Below are 23,606 nucleotides of genomic sequence, written 5' to 3'. Positions count from 1 at the left end.
CGGCACCCACCATCAGTCTAGGTAAAGCAAACCATTAGGGTGCTGAAGATTTCTGAGATTTGTGCTCTGCTCCATTGGTCATTCTGCGAGTCCAAACATCAACTCCTGAATGGGATTAGACATATTCTATCCTAACTGAACTTCCCCATTGATGGAGGCGCTGAAAATGCCTCAGAGGTCATACTTGAACCACAAGAAGGTGAATTTCTCTTTTGTACTAAGATATTAATAAAAGGAAATCTCACAAGAATGTATGGGGAGGCAGAACACTGCATCTCAGCACTTGACCCAGTATTGATGAAGGTAGAATTGACCACATAAATAGCTACCTGTAAGAAGCTGTCTGATGTAGAGGATGTATAAGGTAAAATCATTTGAGACTTGTGTATCTGTGTGCAGCGGAGTCTGTATACGAAGTACAGCAGAGCTTGGTGTTGAAAAAGCTGCGGCTGCTGCATCATCACTCTTTATATTTAGATTCTGTTGCACACAGATATACAAGTGTCGCACATCAAATGAATCCATACAGTCTTGTGAAGCAGTTTTGCTACATCATATTGCGATTAAGATGCACATTTACCTAAAGAAGGCGCTCAGCACAAGCAGTCACACAGGACATGGCGCACCAAGAAGGGATATTTGGTACGACTCCAATAGTGTATGAGGATACATCTGTAAGTATATGTGTAACTTAAGTTAGATGCAGTGTGCACCAACCGCAACCCTCCTCAATGTTTTAGGCAATGTTGAAGACTAAAACCAAAATATATAGATTGCATAGAGAGCAGGAGGTTTACAATGAATGAGCACAAGAAGCATTACCGTTAATTAGCACCTCCTGTGGTTTGTTGACTCACTTCTGAAGGAGCAAGCAAGTACACTGCTCAAAAAAATAAAGGGAACACTAAAATAACATATCCTAGATCTGAATGAATGAAATATTCTTATTAAATACTTTGTTCTTTACATAGTTGAATGTGCTGACAGTTTGTGTGATTTTGTTATCAATGGAAATCAAATTTATTAACCTATGAAGGTCTGGATTTGGAGTCACACTCATAATTAAAGTGGAAAAACGCACACTACAGGCTGATCCAACTTTGATGTAATGTCCTTAAAACAAGTCAAAATGAGGCTCAGTAGTGTGTGTGGCCTCCACGTGTCTGTATGACCTCCCTACAATGCCTGGGCATGCTCCTGATGAGGTGGCGGATAGTCTCCTGAGGGATCTCCTCCCAGACCTGGACTAAAGCATCCGCCAACTCCTGGACAGTCTGTGGTGCAACGTGGTGTTGGTGGATGGAGCGAGACATGATGTCCCAGATGTGCTCAATTGGATTCAGGTCTGGGGAACGGGCGGGCCAGTCCATAGCATCAATGCCTTCGTCTTGCAGGAACTGCTGACACACTCCAGCCACATGAGGTCTAGCATTGTCTTGCATTAGGAGTAACCCAGGGCCAACAGCACCAGCATATGGTCTCACAAGGGGTCTGAGGATCTCATCTCGGTACCTAATGGCAGTCAGGCTACCTCTGGCGAGCACATGGAGGGCCATGTGGCCCCCCAAAGAAATGCCACCCCACACCATTGCTGACCCACTGCCAAACCGGTCATGCTGGAGGATGTTGCAGGCAGCAGAATGTTCTCCTTGGCGTCTCCAGACTCTCTCGTCTGTCACATGTGCTCAGTGAGAACCTGCTTTCATCTGTGAAGAGCACAGGGCGCCAGTGGCGAATTTGCCAATCTTGGTGTTCTCTGGCAAATGCCAAACGTCCTGCACGGTGTTGGGCTGTAAGCACAACCCCCACCTGTGGACGTCGGGCCCTCATACCACCCTCATGGAGTCTGTTTCTGATCGTTTTAGTAGACACATGCACATTTGTGGCTTGCTGGAGGTCATTTTGCAGGGCTCCTCCTGTTTCTCCTTGCACAAAGGCGGAGGTAGCGGTCCTGCTGCTGGGTTGTTGCCCTCCTATGGCCTCCTCCACGTCTCCTGATGTACTGACCTGTCTCCTGGTAGCTCCTCCATGCTCTGGACACTACGCTGACAGACACAGCAAACCTTCTTGCCACAGCTCACATTGATGTGCCATCCTGGATGAGCTGCACTACCTGAGCCACTTGTGTGGGTTGTTTACTCCGTCTCATGCTACCACTAGAGTGAAAGCACCGCCAGCTTTCAAGTGACCAAAACATCAGCCAGAAAGCATAGGAGCCGAGAAGTGGTCTGTGGTCACCACCTGCAGAACAACTCCTTTATTGGGGGTGTCTTGCTAATTGCCTATAATTTCCACCTGTTGTCTATTCCATTTGCACAACAGCATGTGAAATTGATTGTCAGTCAGTGTTGCTTCCTAAGTGGACAGTTTGATTTCACAGAAGTGTGATTGACTTGGAGTTACATTGTGTGGTTTAAATGTTCCCTTTATTTTTTTTGAGCAGCGTGGAGCTATATAAACTCTCCTTGTGGATACTCGTTTGCATAGAGCAGTGGTTCTCAGACTGTGCCGTGGCACCCAGGGGTGCTTCGGGTTGGTGATAGAGAACTAATACAAATTTTTACTTCAACCTGCTGGCTATTACAGAAACATGGCTCACACAACCAGACACTGCTTCCCTGCGGCACTGTCACACGGTGGTTTCCACTTCTCATACACACACACACACACACACACACACACACACACACACACACACACACACACACACACACACACAGGCCTGGTAACTGTAAAGGAGGTGGAGTTGGATTATTACTGTCCCAATCTTTTGCATACACAGTTCTACAACAGGTTCCATCACTCACATTTACATAATTTGAAGTACATTCTATCAGAATTTACACTCCATTTTCTCTGTGTTGCAGCTATCTATCGCCCACCTGGGCATCCCAAACAATTTCTAAATGATTTTTATGCCTGGCTCCCTCACTTCTTATCCTCTGATATCTCCACCATTATTATGGGAGATTTCAATATTGCTATTGATAGTCCAAAATCTGCTGCTCATGCCTCCAATCTACTCTCTAACCTCCTCTCTCGGCCTCTCACAATGGACTGACTCCTCTACTCATCAGGAGGGCCACTGCCTTGATCTAGTATTCACCAGACTATGCTCTGATTCTGAACTCACTAACACTCCTTTCCCTCTCTCAGATCACAACCTTATCACCTGCATGCTCTCCTCCATTACTTCAAACTCTGTGCCACTGACTTCCTCCAATCCTCCTCAAACCTGCAGAAATATTAATGCAATTAATCTTCAAGAACTTTCCACCTCACTGCAACAACTGCTTTTACCTATTTCTGCATTCACTTCTCCTGAGATGGCTGTATCACACCTGAACCAGACTCTAGAGAGAGCCCTTGACGAAGTGGCTTCAGTTACCCATGACACTCCACGTAGACCTAGATGTCAACCGTGGCACTCTGAAGTAACAAGACACCTACAAAAACTGTCTCGTAAAGTTGAACGCCAGTGGTGTAAATCTCGTATTCCAAGTGACTTCCTCACATATAAGGCTGTCTACCACTCTTATTGTAATGCTCTGGACACTGCCAAACAAACATATTTCCAAACTCTCATCTCTGCTCAAGCCTCTAACCCCAAACGACTTTTTAATACATTTAAATCACTTCTCAACCCTCCTTCACCCAACCCGCCAGCCACTATCAAGGCGCAAGATCTTGCTTCCTACTTCAAGGACAAGATTGAGAAGATCCAAGCTGAAATGGTATGCTCTTCCTCAACCAGTGACCTACTCAGTTCTTTACCTGAACCCTCTGGCACTTTCTCCTCATTTGATCCCACAAATGAAGATGAAGTATCAACACTCTTCTCATCCTGCTACTCTACTACCTCTCCTCTTGATCCTATACCCTCATAAATAAGTAAAGCTCTGTCTCCTGTGCTCATCCCAACCTTAACTAACATCTGTAATCTCTCTCTACTGGTATCTTTCCTTCACTGTTCAAGCATGCAGTGATTACTCCCATTCTGAAAAAACAAAATTCTGGCCCTAACTCTCTCTCAAACTACCGTCCCATCTCTCAGCTGCCATGTCTCTCCAAGCTACTTGAGAAACTTGCCTACACTCGCCTCACACACTTTCTTAACTCGTATAACTTATTGGACCCACATCAATCAGGCTTTCCCTCCCAACACTCCACAGAGACAGCACTGACTAAAGTAGTGAATGATCTGGTCACCTGCGAAGTCTAAAGGCCATTACTCACTACTTATTCTAGATCTCTCTGCTGCTTTTGACACTGTTGACCACTCTCTTCTCATACAAACACTGCACTCCCTAGGTCTTCAGGACACGGACCTCTCTTGGTTCCTATCCTACCTATCTAATCGCTCCTTCAGTGTCCTTTTTTCTAAATCCACCTCCTCTTCCCTACCTCTTTCAGTTGGAGTACCGCAGGGCTCAGTCTTAGGTCCTCTGCTTTTCTCAATCTATACCTCATCTCTTGGGAAACTAATGAGCTCTTTTGGATTTCAGTGTCATCTGTACGCAGATGACACTCAAATCTACCTATCCTCCCCTGATTTGTCTCGATCTATTTTGGGCCGAGTCACTGAATGCCTCTGCCATTTCATCTTGGATGTCATCTCGCCATCTCAAACTTAATATTTCCAAAACAGAGTTAATTATATTTCCACAGGCCAATAGCAGTTACCAACCTGATATTTCTATCACTGTTGAGAACTCTACAATCAACCCTACACGACAAGCTCGCTGCCTAGGTGTCATACTTGACTCAGAATTGTCCTTTGCTCCCCACATTCAGTCGGTCTCAAAATCATGTTACATGCATCTAAGAAACATATCCAAAATCCGATCATATCTTACAAAAGACACTGCTAAAATCCTAATCCATGCTCTCATTATCTCCCGCATTGATTATTGCAATAGTCTTCTTACTGGTCTTAATAAGAAGAGACTCTCACCATTACAATCCATTCTGAATGCAGCAGTGAGGCTAATATTCCTGGTTAGACGTTCGTCTGCAGACCCACTTTCAGTCCCTCCATTGGCTACCTGTATTCTACCGTATTCAATATAAAATACTGTTACTTACACACAAGGCTATTAACCATACTACACCAACATACATCTCTTCACTTATCTCAAAATATCACCCAACCCGTCCCCTTCGCCCTTCACAAGATCTACGTCTCTCATCCACACTCATTACTTGCTCCCATGCACGATTACAGGACTTTCTTCGGGCTGCACCCACTCTGTGGAATGCACTACCACGTACAATAAGACTCTCCTCTAGTCTTCATACCTTCAAGCGTTCCCTGAAAACTCACCTATTCAGACAAGCTTATCATATTCCAGAACCGCTCACATTACCTTCATAGCTCTCCTATCCAATTATATCCTCACAGTACTGTCCACACATCCCCCACATTTTCTTTCTTCACTCTCCTTTCCCCTGAACCTGGTTCATCACTGCTGTGATGTGATATCATGCAGCCCACAAAGAAGCTTTACAATCTGGTGCCTATTTCCCCATAGATTGTAAGCTTGCTAGCAGGGCCCTCCTCCCTCTGACTGTTTGTGTTTACCCAGTTTTGTCTTCTAATTGTGTCCAGTTGTAAAGCGCAACGGAATTTGCTGCGCTATTCAAGAAACTTAATAAATAAATTATTTATGGTCAATGTAAAAGGCAAAACAAGTGCTGGTGTCTGCCAGTCATAAAATATGTTGACAACAGAAATTAATCTTGTTCCTCACCACATAAATAAACCTAAGTATGACTTATAAACATGATTTACTTAATTTTAATATATTTTATTTCTCTGACGTCCTAGTGGATGCTGGGAACTCCGTATGGACCATCGGGAATAGCGGCTCCGCAGGAGACTGGGCACAAAAGTAAAGCTTTAGGACTACCTGGTGTGCACTGGCTCCTCCCCCTATGACCCTCCTCCAAGCCTCAGTTAGATTTTTGTGCCCGGCCGAGAAGGGTGCACACTAGGGGCTCTCCTGAGCTTCTTAGTGAAAGTTTAGTTTTAGGTTTTTTCTATTTTCAGTGAGACCTGCTGGCAACAGGCTCACTGCATCGAGGGACTAAGGGGAGAAGAAGCGAACCTGCCTGCTTGCAGCCAGCTTGGGCTTCTTAGGCTACTGGACACCATTAGCTCCAGAGGGACCGAACACAGGCCCAGCCTCGGAGCTCGGTCCCAGAGCCGCGCCGCCGGCCCCCTTACAGAGCCAGAAGCAAGAAGAGGTCCGGAAAAATCGGCGGCAGAAGACATCAGTCTTCAACAAGGTAGCGCACAGCACTGCAGCTGTGCGCCATTGTTACTCAGGCACACTTCGGTCACTGAGGGTGCAGGGCGCTATGGGGGGGCGCCCTGAGCAGCAATGTAAACACCTTGGCTGGCATAAATACACCACATATAACCCCCAGGGCTATATGGATGTATTTTAACCCCTGCCAGAACTCACCAAAAAGCGGGAGAAAAGGCCGCCGAGAAGGGGGAGGAGCCTATCTCCTCGGCACACGGGCGCCATTTTCCATCACAGCTCCGCTGGAAGGACGTCTCCCTGACTCTCCCCTGCAGTCCTGCACTACAGAAAAGGGTAAAAAAGAGAGGGGGGCACTAATTTGGCGCAGTTTTAATACTATCAGCAGCTATAAAGGGAAAAGCACATTTTATGGTGGTATTCCTGTCTATATATAGCGCTCTGGTGTGTGCTGGCATACTCTCCCTCTGTCTCCCCAAAGGGCTAGTGGGGTCCTGTCCTCTATCAGAGCATTCCCTGTGTGTGTGCGGTGTGTCGGTACGATTGTGTCGACATGTTTGAGGAGGAAAATGAGATGGAGGCGGAGCAATTGCCTATTATAGAGTTGTCACCCCCTAGGGAGTCGACACCTGAGTGGATGAGCTTATGGAAGGAATTACGTGACAGTGTCAGCTCTTTACGACAGACAGTTGACGACATGAGACAGCCGGCTACTCAGCTTGTGCCTGTCCAGGGGTCTCAAACGCCATCAGGGGCTTTAAAACGCCCGTTACCTCAAATGGCAGAGACAGACACGGATACTGAGAAGCAATGAAAAATGTATTGCATATCTCTGATAATACAAGTACCACTAAAAAGGGTATTATGTTTGGTGAGAAAAAACTGCCTGTAGTTTTTCCTGTATCCGAGGAATTAAATGAAGTGTGTGATGAGGCGTGGGTTTCCCCCGATAAAAAACTGATAATTCCTAAAAGGTTATTGGCATCGTACCCTTTCCCGCCAGAGGATAGGGCACGTTGGGAAACACCCCCTAGGGTGGATAAAGCGCTCACACGCTTGTCTAAACAGGTAGCACTACCCTCTCCTGATACGGCCGCCCTAAAGGAACCTGCCGATAGAAAGCTGGAGAATATCCTAAAATGTATATACACTCACACGGGTGTTATACTGCGACCAGCAATCGCCTCAGCCTGGATGTGCAGTGCGGGCCTGGCGTGGTCGGATTCCCTGACTGAAAATATTGATACCCTAGATAGGGACAGTATATTACTGACTATAGAGCATTTGAAGGATGCATTTCTATATATGCGTGATGCACAGAGGGATATTTGCCGACTGGCATCAAGAGTTAGCGCGCTGTCCATTTCTGCAAGAAGAGGTTTATGGACGCGGCAGTGGTCAGGTGATGCGGATTCTAAAAGGCACATGGAAGTATTGCCTTATAAGGGGGAGGAGTTATTTGGGGTAGGTCTATCAGACCTGGTGGCCACGGCAACTGCTGGAAAATCCACATTTTTACCCCAGGTAGCTTCTCAACCTAAGAAGACGCCGTATTATCAGGCGCAGTCCTTTCGGCCCCATAAGGGCAAGCGGGCAAAAGGCGCCTCATTTCTGCCCCGTGGCAGAGGGAGAGGAAAAAGGCTGCAACAAACAGCCAGTTCCCAGGAACAAAAGCCCTCTCCCGCCTCCGCAAAATCCTCAGCATGACGCTGGGGCTTTACAAGCAGACTCAGGCACGGTGGGGGCCCGTCTCCAGAAGTTTAGTGCGCAGTGGGCCCACTCGCAAGTGGACCCCTGGATCCTTCAGGTGGTATCTCAGGGGTACAAATTGGAATTCGAGACGTCTCTCCCTCGCCGTTTTCTAAAGTCTGCTTTACCGACGTCTCCCTCAGACAGGGAGGCAGTATTGGAAGCCATTCACAAGCTATATTCCCAGCAGGTGATAATCAAGGTACCCCTCCTACAACAGGGAAAGGGGTACTATTCCACACTATTTGCGGTACCGAAGCCGGACGGCTCGGTGAGACCAATTTTAAACCTAAAATCCTTGAACACTTACATACAAAGGTTCAAATTCAAGATGGAGTCACTCAGAGCAGTGTTTGCAAACCTGGAAGAAGGGGACTATATGGTGTCTCTGGACATCAAAGATGCTTACCTACATGTCCCAATTTACCCTTCTCACCAAGGGTACCTCAGGTTTGTGGTACAGAACTGTCACTATCAGTTTCAGACGCTGCCGTTTGGATTGTCCACGGCACCCCGGGTCTTTACCAAGGTAATGGCCGAAATGATGATACTCCTTCGAAGGGAGTTTTAGTTATCCCTTACTTGGACGATCTCCTGATAAGGGCAAGATCCAGGGAACAGTTGGAAGTCTGAGTAGCACTATCTCAGATAGTGCTGCGCCAGCACGGTTGGATTCTCAATATTCCAAAATCGCAGCTGATCCCGACGACACGACTTCTATTCCTAGGGATGATCCTGGACACAGTCCAGAAAAAGGTGTTTCTCCCGGAGGAGAAAGCCAGGGAGTTATCCGAACTAGTCAGAAATCTCCTAAAACCAGGCCAAGTGTCAGTGCATCAATGCACAAGGGTCCTGGGAAAGATGGTGGCTTCTTACGAAGCAATCCCATTCGGCAGATTCCACGCAAGAACCTTCCAGTGGGATCTGCTAGACAAATGGTCCGGGTCGCATCTTCAGATGCATCAGCGGATGTCTCTCCTGTGGTGGTTGCAGAGTGCTCATCTTCTAGAGGGCCGCAGATTCAGCATTCAGGACTGGGTCCTGGTGACCACGGATGCCAGCCTGAGAGGCTGGGGAGCAGTCACACAGGGAAGAAATTTCCAGGGCTTGTGGTCAAGACCTGGAGACATCACTTCACATATCCTGGAGCTAAGGGCCATCTACAATGCTCTAAGCCTAGCAAGACCTCTGCTTCAAGGTCAGCCGGTGCTGATCCAGTCAGACAACATCACGGCAGTCGCCCACGTAAACAGACAGGGCGGCACAAGAAGCAGGAGGGCAATGGCAGAAGTTGCAAGGATTCTTCGCTGGGCGGAAAATCATGTGATAGCACTGTCAGCAGTGTTCATTCCGGGAGTGGACAACTGGGAAGCAGACTTCCTCAGCAGACACGACCTCCACCCGGGAGAGTGGGGACTTCACCCAGAAGTCTTCCACATGATTGTGAACCGTTGGGAAAAACCAAAGGTGGACATGATGGCGTCCCGCCTCAACAAAAAACTAGACAGGTATTGCGCTAGGTCAAGGGACCCTCAGGCAATAGCTGTGGACGCTCTGGTAACACCGTGGGTGTACCAGTCAGTGTATGTGTTCCCTCCTCTGCCTCTCATACCCAAGGTACTGAGAATCATAAGAAGGAGAGGAGTAAGGACTATACTCGTGGCTCCGGATTGGCCAAGAAGGACTTGGTACCCGGAACTTCAAGAGATGCTCACAGAGGACCCGTGGCCTCTACCTCTAAGAAGGGACCTGCTCCAGCAGGGACCCTGTCTGTTCCAAGACTTACCGCGGCTGCGTTTGACGGCATGGCGGTTGAACGCCGGATCCTGAAGGAAAAAGGCATTCCGGATGAAGTCATCCCTACCCTGATCAAAGCCAGGAAGGATGTAACCGTACAGCATTATCACCGTATTTGGCGTAAATATGTTGCGTGGTGCGAGGCCAGGAAGGCCCCTACAGAGGAATTTCAACTGGGTCGTTTCCTGCATTTCCTGCAAACAGGACTGTCTATGGGCCTAAAATTAGGGTCCATTAAGGTTCAAATTTCGGCCCTGTCGATTTTCTTCCAGAAAGAACTGGCTTCAGTTCCTGAAGTTCAGACGTTTGTCAAGGGGGGTACTGCATATACAGCCTCCTTTTGTGCCTCCAGTGGCACCTTGGGATCTCAATGTAGTTTTGGGGTTCCTAAAATCACATTGGTTTGAACCACTCACCACTGTGGACTTAAAATATCTCACATGGAAAGTGGTAATGCTGTTGGCCCTGGCTTCAGCCAGGCGTGTCTCAGAATTGGCGGCTTTATCCTATAAAAGCCCTTACCTAATTTTTCATACGGACAGGGCAGAATTGAGGACTCGTCCTCAATTTCTCCCTAAGGTGGTTTCAGCGTTTCACTTGAACCAGCCTATTGTGGTACCTGCGGCTACTAGGGACTTGGAGGACTCCAAGTTGCTGGACGTAGTCAGGGCCCTAAAAATATATGTTTCCAGGACGGCTGGAGTCAGAAAATCTGACTCGCTGTTTATCCTGTATGCACCCAACAAGCTGGGTGCTCCTGCTTCTAAGCAGACGATTGCTCGTTGGATTTGTAGTACAATTCAGCTTGCACATTCTGTGGCAGGCCTGCCACAGCCAAAATCTGTAAAAGCCCATTCCACAAGGAAGGTGGGCTCATCTTGGACGGCTGCCCGAGGGGTCTCGGCTTTACAACTTTGCCGAGCAGCTACTTGGTCAGGGGCAAACACGTTTGCTAAATTCTACAAATTTGATACCCTGGCTGAGGAGGACCTGGAGTTCTCTCATTCGGTGCTGCAGAGTCATCCGCACTCTCCCGCCCGTTTGGGAGCTTTGGTATAATGCCCATGGTCCTTACGGAGTTCCCAGCATCCACTAGGACGCCAGAGAAAATAAGAATTTACTTACCGATAATTCTATTTCTCGTAGTCCGTAGTGGATGCTGGGCGCCCATCCCAAGTGCGGATTGTCTGCAATACTTGTACATAGTTATTGTTACAAAAATCGGGTTATTGTTTTATGCCAATTTACCAACTACAAAAACGTGCAGATATCACACTAGCTAAAAGGTCTCTTAAGGTCAATGCAAGTATCGAATTAGCTATTTTCCAATATTTTTGTTTAAAAAAAAATAAAGCCCTACTCCCCTCTACCCCCCAGCCTAAACCTAACACCCCCCATCCCTTGCGGCTTACAGAGCAGGAGCCCAGGCACAGCCCGATCGGGATTCCGGCATTCGGTATCCCAGCACCGGCATTTCGATCAATGTCTGGACGTTGGCATTACAAGCAGTGTCGGTATTCCTGTGTCAGCATTCAGAATGCCAGAATCTCACAAAATATTATTAGCTCTTGCTAGCATTGTTCATTCTTGTCTGTCATGTTGCAAGTAATCTGATCAGTCTTGTATGTATATGTTTAAATTGAGTATGGTGTGATATTCTGAAATGCATTTTCAATGGTCAGTCTAAAGGCGCCTATGTACAATCTAGGCTAAATTTGAAAGATGCGCTGTTCACTGCTGCAACATTAGTGTGTTCGCATTCACAATCCACTTTGTCCAACTAGTTCAGCATCAGTTTGGGATCAACAATCTTTATGGGTAAATGTATACGCCTCTTTTCTCTTACGTCCTAGAGGATGCTGGGGTCCACATTAGTACCACTGGGTATAGACTGGTCCACCAGGAGCCATTGGCACTTTAAGAGTTTGAGAGTGTGGGCTGGCTCCTCCCTCTATGCCCCTCCTACCAGACTCAGTTTAGAAAATGTACCCTGAGGAGCCAGTCACAGCTAGGGGAGCTCTATTGAGCTTTTCTAGTTAAAGTTAGTTTAGAGTTTATTTTTTTACAGGAGGCTGTTGGCAACAGCCTGCATGCAGCGTGGGACTACGGGGGGGAGCAGTGTCCACCCTGCGGGGTCTGAGCCACTGACTCCGCTGACTGGACACTGAGCTCCAGAGGGGTCTGATCATTCTCCGCCACGGGATCGCTCGCCCCAGCAGCATGCCACCAACCTCTTACAGAGCTGAAGAGTGGTGAGTGAAACACGACTCCCCAAGCAAGTGAGGGGCCGGTGTGAAGATGGCGGCACAGGGGAGGGAGGTCCAGAGGCACATGTGCGGCGCTGTGAGGGGCGCCCTGGGCAGCGCTTACCCCCACACTGGTCAGGAAGTCTGTCAGGGTCCGTGGATCTCAGCCAGCACATTTCTCCTCAGGCCAGTATAATCTGTGAAGAGCAGGAAGACAGCGCCATTAAGGGGGTGGAGCTTCTCAGAGCGGACCCAGCAGGGTTCCAGCGCCATTTTCCTGCCTGCACAGCGCTGGATGGAAGAACAGGTCTCTCCACAGCAACTCCAGCTATCGGTACACGGTACCAGGGGGTTGTAGAAGGGAGGGGAGGCTGTAAAACGATTGCGTCTCCTATTAAGGGACACAGTCCGCGCTGATAAGGGGTCTTCCTTTACTGAAAGTGCTGTGGTGTGGGTTGGCTCCAATCTGTGTCTCTTGCCATTCTTGGGGGGGGGGGGGGGGGGGCTCTGTCTGCCCCACCTGTGTGTGTGGAGGTTTTGGTGGTCTCCTTTAGCTATGTCCAGGGACACGGTGTCATATGCTGCAGAGGATTTATCCTCTCAGGATGATCCCATTCCATGTAATCAGGATAGCACTGGTTTAGCACAGATACCAGCAAGGGAACCAGAGTAGTTTTCCTCTATCAAATCTTGGATTTCCCAGATTTCTGACAGGGTTACAAGTAATGAATTTGCAACCCAGGTATCACAGAGCTCTATGGCAGTATGGCCTGTTTCCTGGTACCTCAGGACGCCCCGCTATATACCCCCACAAACGTGTGCTTGTGCATGTCACACAAGACGACACTGATACCGATTCTGACACTACAGATGGTATTGGGAATGTGTTGCGGGGGTCCGCATCTCTTGCAAAGGGGGTGCAGTTGTTGATAGAGGCTATCAGGGATGTGTTAATGATACCACACCTGAGCAGGTAGAGGAGGCTTTTTTCACTGAAAATAAAAGCCTCGCTAACCTTCCCTGTGTCAAAGGAATTGAATGATATATTTGAAAAAGCATGGGAAAGCCATGAGAAAAAATTCCAGGTCCCTAAAAGGGTCCAGGTGGCATTTCCTTTCCCTGAGGAGGATAGGAAAAAATGGTAAAACACGCCGATTGTTGACGCCTCTGTGTCCAGACTCTCAAAGAAGGTGGTTTTACCTGTCCCATGATCTACCACCTTAAAGGAGCCAGCTGATAGGAAAGTTTATAACACGCTTAAATCAATGTATACTGCTTCAGGGGCCATATTACGTCCCACTATAGCTACTGCATGGATTGTAAAGGCAATAGTAAAGTGGTTGGCTACCTTACTTGAGGATTTGGATACTATGGACAGGGATGACGTTGCTTTGTCTTTACGCAACATACATGATTCTGCAGGTTTTATGGTAGAATCCATGAAAGATCTGGGTTCCATGGTTGCGGGAATTTCTTTCATGTCTGTTTCAGCTTGTCGGGGACTGTGGCTGCGCCAGTGGTCGGCCGACGCAGAATCCAGAAGGAGTGTGGAGTCCCTACCCTATACAGGTCAGGCTCTCTTTGGGGAAGCTCTAGACGCGTGGATATCCACCGCTACAGCGGGTAAGTCCTCCGTTTCTTCCCTCAGAAGCACCTGCTCCGAAGAAATCTTTCTCTTCATCTGCACCTCAGTACTTTCGGCCTAACAATCCCAGAAAGGCCAGAACATCCAATACCTTCTTTAGGGGAGGTCGGGTTAAGTCCAAGAAACCTGCCGCTGCAGGTTCCCAGGAACAAAAGCCTACTTCGGGTACGCAAAGTCCTCCGCATGACGGTGCACTGTACGCCCCGGTGGTGGGGCCAGTAGGAGCGAGACTCAGACACTTTAGTCATGTCTGGGTATCGTCCGGCCTGGATCCCTGGGTGATAGATATTGTGTCTCAGGGATACAGGCTGGAATTTCAAAGTCTTCCTCTTCATCGCTTTTTCAAATCAGGCTTACCAAGTCTGTTGGAGGACAGCACGGTACTACAAGACGCTGTCCAAAAGCTTATGGAGGCACAGGTCATTGTGCCAGTGCCATCTCACATGCTGACCAAAGGTTACTATTCGAACCTTTTCGTGGTACCGAAACCAGATGGTTGTCAGGCCCATTCTGAACCTAAAATCATTGAACCCCTTTCTAAGGAAGTTCAAGATGGAGTCTCTCAGGGCGGTGATATCAGGTCTGGAAGAGGAGGAATTCGTGGTATCACTGGATATCAAGGATGCGTACCTCCACATTCCGATCTGGCTGCCACATCAGACTTATCTCCGCTTCGCATTGCTGGACTGTCATTTCCAGTTCCAGGCCCTGCCATTCGGCCTCTCCACAGCACCGAGGGTGTTGACCAAGGTGATGGTGGAACTGATTCTCCTCCGCAAGCAAGGGGTGAACATCATTCCATATCTGGACGATCTGCTGATAAAGGCATCGTCCAAGGAGAAGCTACTGCAGTCCATTGTTCTCACAACACGACTGCTCCAGAGTCACGGTTGGATTCTGAACCTTCCAAAGTCACATTTGGAACCGACCCAGAGGTTGTCATTTCTGGGAATGATCCTGGATACAGAAGTGCAGCGGGTGTTTCTTACAGAGGAAAAGGCATTGGTGATACAAGCTTTGGTCCGGGATGTCCTGAAGCCACCCCGGGTGTCGGTTCATCAATGCATTCGCCTATTGGGAAAGATGGTGGCCTCTTACGAGGCTCTCCAGTACGGGAGATTCCACGCTCGGACCTTCCAACTGGATTTCCTGGGCAAGTGGTCGGGATCTCACCTCCACATGCACCAGAGAATTTGTCTGTCGCCAAGGGCAAGGATTTCACTCCTCTGGTGGCTCCAGTTGCCTCACCTTCTGGAGGGCCGCAGGTTCGGGATTCAGGACTGGGTCCTTCTTACCACGGATGCGAGCCTCCGGGGCTGGGGAGCAGTCACTCAAGGAGTAACCTTCCAAGGAAGGTGGTCAAGCCTGGAAGCCGGCCTGCCCATCAACATCCTGGAACTAAGAGCCATCTACAACGGTCTTCTTCAGGCGGCCCCTCTTCTGAGAAATCGGGCCATTCAAGTGTAGTCGGACAACGTAACAGTGGCTTACATAAACCGACAAGGCGGAACGAAGAGCAGAGCGGCAATGTCAGAGGTGACAAGAATACTCCTCTGGACAGAAAAGCACACGGCGCTGTCAGCCATCTTCATTCCGGGAGTAGACAACTGGGAAGCAGACTTCCTCAGCAAACACGATCTCCATCCAGGGGAGTGGGGTCTCCACCCAGAGGTGTTCATGGAAATAACAGATCTTTGGGGTTTGCCCCAAATAGACATTATGGCCTCTCGTCTCAACAAGAAGCTTCTGCGTTATTGTTCCAGGTCGAGGGACCCACAGGCAGTGGCAGTGGATGCCCTGGTGTCTCCGTGGGTGTTCCAGTCAGTGTACATGTTTCCACCACTCCCACTCATCCCAAGAATCCTAAAGCTCATAAGGAGAACAAGGGTTCAAGCGATCCTCATTGCCCCAGACTGTCCAAGAAGGGCTTGGTACGTGGACCTTCTGAATCTACTGCAAGAAGAGCCGAGGCCACTTCCTCTTCGGGAGGACCTGCTACAGCAGGGGCCATTCGCCTATCAAGACTTACCGCGGCTACGTTTGACGGCATGGAAGTTGAGCGCCTGATACTTGCTTGGAAGGGTATTCCGAAGAAGGTTATTCCTACCCTCATACAGGCTAGAAAAGGGGTAACATCTAAACATTACTATCTTATTTGGAGGAAATGTCTCTTGGTGTGAATCCAAGAAGTTTCCTACGGTGGAGTTTCAACTGCGACGTTTCCTCCTATTCCTGCAAGCAGGAGTGGATATGGGCCTGAGGTTGGGTTCTGTAAAGGTACAGATTTCGGCCCTGTCCATTTTCTTTCAGAAACAATTGGCTGCCCTCCCTGAGGTTCAGACCTTTTTGAAGGGAGTTCTGCATATCCAACCTCCCTTTGTACCGCCTACGGCGCCCTGGGACCTTAACGTGGTGTTGCAGTTCCTCCAGTCGGATTGGTTTGAGCCTCTACAGGAGGTAGGGGTCAAGTTTCTTACATGGAAGGTGGTCACGTTGTTGGCCTTAGCTTCTGCTAGACGTGTGTCCGAGCTGGGGGCTTTATCCTGTAAAAGCTCTTACTTGATCTTCTACGAAGATAGAGCTGAGCTCTGGACACGTCAACAGTTTCTTCCGAAGGTTGTGTCTGCATTTCATATCAACCAACCTACTGTGGTGCCAGTGGCTACTGACTCCTCAATTACATCAAGGTCCTTGGATGTCGTAAGGGCTCTGAAAATATATGTGAAGAGAACTTCTCGTCACAGAAAGTCGGACTCTGTTTGTCCTACATGATCCCAAGAAAATTGGGTGTCCTGCTTCTAAGCAGACGATCTCTCGCTGGATCAGGTTCTCTATCCAGCATGCTTATTCTACGGCAGGACTGCAGTGTCCAAAATCTGTTAAGGCCCACTCTACTCGTAAGGTGGGGTCTTCCTGGGCGGCTGGAGAGTTTTACAAGTTCGATACTTTGGCCTCTGATGATCTAACGTTCAGTCAATCCGTTCTGCAGGAACCTCCGCGCTCTCCCTCCCGTTCTGGGAGCTTTGGCACATCCCCATGGTACTAATGTGGACCCCAGCATCCTCTAGGACGTAAGAGAAAATAGGATTTTGGTACCTACCGGTAAATCCTTTTCTCGTAGTCCGTAGAGGATGCTGGGCGCCTGCCCAGCGCTTCGTTTTCCTGCAAATGTTATTTGGTTCAGTACCACTTCGTTTAGTTGAGTACTGCGTTGTTACTTGGTAAGTAATGTTTCAGCTGTTGCTGAATGTTCAAGCTACGTTGGCTTGACGTGCCTTGTTTGTGTGAGCTGGTATGAATCTCACCACTATCTGTGTATAATCCTTCTCTCGAAGTATGTAGTCTCCTCGGGCACAGTTTCTAGACTGAGTCTGGTAGGAGGGGCATAGAGGGAGGAGCCAGTTCAAACTCTTAAAGTGCCAATGGCTCCTGGTGGACCCGTCTATACCCCATGGTACTAATGTGGACCCCAGCATCCTCTACGGACTACGAGATAAGGATTTACCGGTAGGTACCAAAATCCTATTTTCAATCAAATAGGACTAAAACAGCCTTTTTTGGCACTAATTTTTTATTTATTTTTTTATTCATAGCGATATACAAATATTCTGGGCAACAGGTCATAGGCCTAATTCAGAAAAGATGAAGCTCATGTCTCCCCTGAAGGCTTTTCGAATTAAACTTAATAAAGGTTATCCAGAACCATGCGCTTTATGGTGGAGAAGAATATTCCATTAAGACTATTGATTACCTACCACAGTCTGCATGTTTCTACTGTAGAGCAGTGATATTGATAAACAAATTACTTGTCAGTCTACAAATATTAATGAATAATTACGTTCTACCCTGCCATTATTCTGTCTGCCCCTATATTCTTTATGGTCATAAGTCATTAAGGAAATGGGTTTCTAATAATCCAAAATACTTAATGTCCATATGGGATGTAGTTGCCACCCTGGCGCTCAGGATGACGGGTAGGCTAGGGTTAGGCGGCAGTAAGGGACGGTTAGGTTTAGGCTGCTTGGTGGGGGGTCAAGGTAAGAATACTTACCCTACAACTGTCAGGAACTTGGCGGTCGGGATGCTGGCATATGCCGGCATTCTCGGTGCTGGAATCCTGTACCCGACCCGTCCATGTAGATTTTTAAGTCAACTGAAGATCAAGAATACCAAGAAGCTATATTTATTACGTCATCCATTTCCGTAGCAACATACTTTATGCAAACTGAGTGTGTTTTGTGTCCTGAACCAGTGACCCCTTTGGTTTCCTTTTTACATGGTGGCATATCTATAATGTATGCGGAGCATGCAGTGCCCCTCGGGCAAGAGGGGTCCCCCAACTAACTCCTTGCGCCTAGATCACCATATTACTATGTAATATGCTGTTAGCAGAATCTATCTTGTGATGTCTTTGGAAAGATGGAGTAGGTGTTGGAAAATTCTCTGGCACTGTCAGATACTGTGCTATGTCTTTCTTAAAATAGTGCTTCTGGGAGTGGGGTGTGGTAACTGCACATAGACTTACCCATGTGTTAGTATGCCTCGTGCTTCCATTCATGTTGAATGTGAATAAAAATTGTAGAAATGGCTTTAGTGCGTGTGGTGCCTTGTTAACATTCCTTTGTAATATGGACAGCGAACGGTCAGGTTTAAGTGCACATATAACAAAGCATTTGCTTTTCAAGAATTGGTAATATATATTTTCTGGTTTTGATATACATTTAACATTGTCTTATTTTTATGTATCTGCAGTGCAACCCGCAGGAAACCAATAAAGGGCGCAGCTGGTCGTCCCATTCAGTTCCGATATGATGATATTGTTACCAGAGCCAGGATGCAGGAGCAGACCAAGGACATGGTGACTGAAACAAAAGCGCAGCGCTTGATCCCTGTGCCTGTTAAGATTGCCATCTTTATTTTTGTAGTTTTCATTGCCCTGGTCATTCTTAGTATGGAGAACAGCCCAGAGAATCCCTTCAAACCCCTAACAGAAGGAGATGCTGAATTTCAGCAACCTTAGTGGAGAACATACAATAATGTAATATCTTTATAAGCCCCTTTCTGTCTGAACAAATGGAGCATCTTTTATAAATCACCCTAATGTGCAATGCATGTTCCTTGTAATGTAATTTTCATGTATAATGGGTACGGTGAGTGGTTCTTCATGATTATGAGTATTGAAGTTGCTACAATACACTGTTCTCATTTGCAGAACACTAATAGTTGAACCTACTTAATCATCACTACAAAGTGTATTTTAGTTATTTTCTTTGCTTTAAGTTGGCCATAGATGCTGCTATTAAGAATGTGGTTCTCCTTAAATTGCACAATAATGGTAAGTGGGTTCCCAAACCTCGGCAATCGCCCTTAAAATATTATAAGAGAATTCTAGGGAGTGTTACAAGATGGTGAGTACGGCCTACCTCTCTTAAGCTAGACATGCTTAGCGGTCTAGCTACCTATTATTAAGCACTGTTACTTTTGCATAACTCTTCTCATATATATTACCAGTTGTCCAAAGTCCATATAAATCTGTTCCTCTTGAGTACACATTTAAAGAGAGAAATCACTAATAGTTTTGTTTTAAAGTTGGCCTACTTAAAACGTTTATGGAAGTGTTTAAATGGTCCTTGTCCCTAACATGTATGCTTACTGGATTTAGTAGTGGGACTTCCACCCTCCCACTCTTATGTCCTGTTTTCTTTAGATTGTGTGTGTACAAATCTGGTGATCTCATTTGGTCACGGAGATTGAAAACTTCAACAAAAAAAGCAATTATTGCTGAAAGCCTTAATCCCTTAATCCAAATCTACTGTAGCTGGCTGATGGTATATCTGCCACATGATGTTCTTCAGGGGCTGCATTAACAAATCTATCTGTTAAGTCCAGTACCATTTTTGTTTCTACAATTTTTGGAAATATGTACTGTTATACACTGTTTTTGGTGACTGGCTTTGTTGGACCATTTATCTGTCTCATTTAACAGTTTAGGTTTGTTTTGTAAGTGTTAAGTTATTTTATTCAGTGTTTAAATAAAGTATGTGTTTATTTTCCACCCTTTTTCTGAGTCTTCATTTTATGAGATCAGGAATATTCCGACCTGCCAAGTTTGTAAGATGAGGTGAGTATTCTGGATGTTACAGCAGCATTCCAAAACCTTATGAATTAGGAGAGAAACCAGGCTATAGTGCAATCTACACCTCAAAGACAGTTTATTAAATATGCTTCAGCGTTTCCATAAAATTTTAGAACTGGAGATGTGTTTTGATCTATACCAGGTGTGCACAAACATACACACACATATACATATATATAAAAAAAATTAAATTCAAGGGTTACATTGATTGCACTGTTTGAAGTGCAAAAGAGGAAACTGCAGTTATGCTGCACCGTGCAGCATTGCTAAAAGTTCCTATGGTAATTTAAGTGTATATTCTGCCGCAATGCAGCAATTAACAGGGTGTGTGGCAATCCTATATACCAACACCTTGCCCTGCCCATTGCTATAGCCGCACATTGCCCTTCCCCTCCCTGTGGAAATACAATCACACCTGTGGAATCCTGTAGAAGTAAAAAATTTACAGTTATACATACATAAAAATAGAGGATGTGCAAGCGCCACAGATGTTGTAAATACACCCAACTAAAACACACTCCCAAAGATTTTGGGCGTCTGCCGTCCCTTAAGTATGCAGTAGTGGTAACTTACTGTAGTAATGGTTTATAAGCAAATGGTATAAGGGTTCTGGCGACCACCGGTGTATTAAAAATATGTATCAGTCCATGTATATGATAAAATAAAATATACAAATTTATTTGGTACAGTTAAAATACAAATAGATCAAAAATGTGTAATGCTATACTAAATATATATCTTTACAAAAAAATTTAAAAAATATATTTAAAAAAAATTTTTTTTAAAGGGGAGGGATGGATTGTGTACTAGTGTGGTTATACATACATATTTAAATATGGTACTTACTCTGGTTTAAGTCACAGCACCTTTTAATAACCTTGCTGATCAGTAACAAAGCAATGGTAATTAGCCCTGTTTCTACTGCTTGTAGTCACTTCATCAATGTCAGCTGGGCACTAGGAGTTGCCGGTGCCAAGCAGAAATGGGTGAAGATAGAGGAGAATGGGAGGTAGGAAGGTTGGATGGACTTTTAAATGAACATAGCTCATTTGTGGCCGGTCCTGGGAAAGGCCATCCAATGGGACGCAGAGCTATGGCTCTAATATTTCTCGATAGCCAAGAAAAGGGTTGTTGTTTTTTTCCACCCTTGCACCGCTTGGTCTAGAACCTTGCAACCAACATTTTTGTTATTTGTTGGTATCAAAGCTAATTTGAGGATTTAAGAGAGAGGAGTGTTTGTGTAATCATTTGAAATACCCTATTTTATGGGAATTTTATAGAGAATAGTATAGAAGAAAACAAAAACGAGTTTTATGGTAAGAACTTACCTTTGTTAAAACTCTTTCTGCGAGGTACACTGGGCTCCACAAGGAATGGACAATGGGGTGTAGAGTAGGATCTTGTTCCGAGGCACCAACAGGCTCAAAGCTTTGACTGTTCTCAGAATGCATAGCGCTGCCTCCTATATCACCCCGCCTCCCTGCACAGGATCTTTTAGTTAACCAGTCCAATGCAGTAGCAGGAAAAGAGACGACAACGGTTAGTAGCCACAACACCGCATTCACACGACAGGAGAAGTGTCAGCGGCTAATGCCATACCAACCCAAAGAAGCTAAGTGCGTCAGGGTGGGCGCCTTGTGGAGCCCTTTGTACCTCGCAGAAAGAGTTTTAACAAAGGTAAGTTCTTACCATAAAACTCGTTTTCTGCTGTGGGGTACACTGGGCTTCACAAGGAATGGACAATGGGGATTTCCTAAAGCAGTTCCTTAGGGGAGGGGATGCACTGTAGCGGGCACAAGAACCCGGCGTCCAAAGGAAGCATCCTGGAAAGCGGCAGTATCGAAGGCATAGAACCTTATGAACGTGTTTACAGAGGACCACATAGCCGCCTTGCACAATTGTTCAAGGGTCACACCACGTTGGGCCGCCCAAGAAGGTCCAACAGACCGAGTAGAATGGGCCTTAATGTGATCAGGAGCAGAGAGGCCAGCCTTCACATAAGCATGTGCAATCAGCATTCTAATCCATCTGGCCAGAGTTTGCTTGTGAGCAGGCCAGCCCCGTTTGTGAAACCCAAACACAACAAAAAGAGAATCAGATTTCCTAATAGGAGCAGTTCTCTTCACATAGAAACGGAGAGCCTGTACCACATCCAAAGACCGCTCTTTGGGAGACAGATCAGGAGAAACAAGTGCCGGAACTACAATCTCCTGATTAAGGTGGTACGAAGAAACCACCTCAGGTAGATAGCCGGGACGAGTCCTAAGAACCGCCCGGTCACTGTGAAATATCAGATATGGGGAACTACAGGACAAGGCACCCAAATCCGACACTCTTCTAGCTGAAGCAATAGCCAGCAGAAACACCACCTTAAGGGAAAGCCACTTAAGGTCAGCTGAACCAAGAGGTTCAAACGGAGACTCTTGTAATGCCTCCAAAACCACGACAAGTTCCAAGGAGCCACAGGCGGGACATAAGGAGGTTGGATACGCAACACGCCCTGAGTAAAGGTATGCACATCAGGTAAGGTCGCCCGACAAAGCAGATATTTGAACCTTGAGGGAGGCCAGACGCAGGCCTAAGTCCAGGCCCTGCTGAAGAAAAGCCAACAACTTGGCTATACTAAACTTGGAAGCGTCATAATCGTTAGATGCGCACCAAACAAAGTAAGAATGCCAGACCCTATAGTAAATCCGAGCCGAAGCTGGTTTCCGAGCCCGCAACAAAGTTTGAATGACCGCCTCAGAAAACCCTTTAGCCCTTAAGACGGAAGCTTCAAGAGCCACGCTGTCAGACAGCCGGGCTAGGTCCTGGTAGACACAGGGGCCCTGAATGAGGAGGTCTGGGTGTTGTGGAAGTAGAATTGGACGCTCTGATGATAGGCCTTGCAGGTCTGAGAACCAGTGCCGTCTTGGCCACGCTGGAGCTATGAGAAGCAGAATTCCTTTTTCGTGCTTGAACTTCCGAATTACCCTGGGCAGGAGTGACACCGGAGGGAACACGTACGCAGCCGAAACCTCCATGGTACCGCCAGTGCATCCACGAATGCTGCTTGAGGATCCCTTGTCCTTGCTCCGAAGACTAAAACCTTGTGATTGTGTCAAGACGGTATCAGATCTATGTCTGGAAGGCCCCACCTTTCCACTAGGAGTTGAAACACTTCTGGATGGAGGCCCCACTCGCCGGCATGCACGTCCTGACGACTGAGAAAGTCCGCTTCCCAATTCTGGACTCCCAGAATGAATATCGCCGATATGGCCGGTAGATGGCATTCTTCCCACTGTAGAAACCGTGAGACTTCCTTCATTGATAGGCGGCTTCGAGTGCCGCCTTGATGATTTATGTAAGCCACTGTGGTGGCGTTGTCCGACTGTACTTGAACAGGACAGTTCTGAATTAAATGCTGGGCTAGGTTCAAGGCATTGAAGACCGCCTGCAACTCCAGAATATTGATCGAGAGGAGGGACTCCTCCTTGGTCCACCGCCCCTGAAGGGAGTGTTGCTCCAGCACCGTGCTCCAACCTCTTAGACTGGCATCTGTCGCCAACAGGACCTAGTCGGATATCCAGAATGGACGGCCCCTGCACAGTTGTTGATCCCGGAGCCACCAGAGCAGCGACAGACGGACCTCCGGAGTCAATGAGATCATTTGAGACCTGTTCCGGTGAGGCAGGCCGTCCCATTTGGCTAGAATCAGCCTCTGGAGAGGGTGAGAGTGAAATTGAGCGTACTCCACCATGTCGAATGCTGACACCATGAGACCCAGC

The 23,606-nt window shown here is 47.0% G+C and overlaps 1 protein-coding gene across 14 annotated transcripts in view; it reads left to right on the top strand.

The window, feature by feature from the left end:
• LEMD1 (LEM domain containing 1) overlaps window positions 1-19,756 on the top strand; it is a 338,092-nt gene extending 318,336 nt beyond the window's left edge. For 13 of the 14 annotated variants that reach the window (XM_063955129.1, XM_063955131.1, XM_063955130.1 and 10 more), the window contains one exon: window positions 18,456-19,756. In XM_063955129.1, the coding sequence (XP_063811199.1) occupies window positions 18,456-18,723 (268 nt within the window). In that variant the 3' untranslated portion in view covers window positions 18,724-19,756. The remainder of the gene's footprint in view (window positions 1-18,455) is intronic. The other variant, XM_063955124.1, reaches the window with a different exon arrangement.
• The last annotated feature ends 3,850 nt before the right edge of the window (window positions 19,757-23,606 follow it).

The sequence above is a fragment of the Pseudophryne corroboree genome, chromosome 2 (genome assembly GCF_028390025.1).
Source record: "Pseudophryne corroboree isolate aPseCor3 chromosome 2, aPseCor3.hap2, whole genome shotgun sequence".
Classification (NCBI taxonomy): domain Eukaryota; kingdom Metazoa; phylum Chordata; class Amphibia; order Anura; family Myobatrachidae; genus Pseudophryne; species Pseudophryne corroboree.
This window is presented reverse-complemented; position numbering and strand designations above follow the sequence as displayed.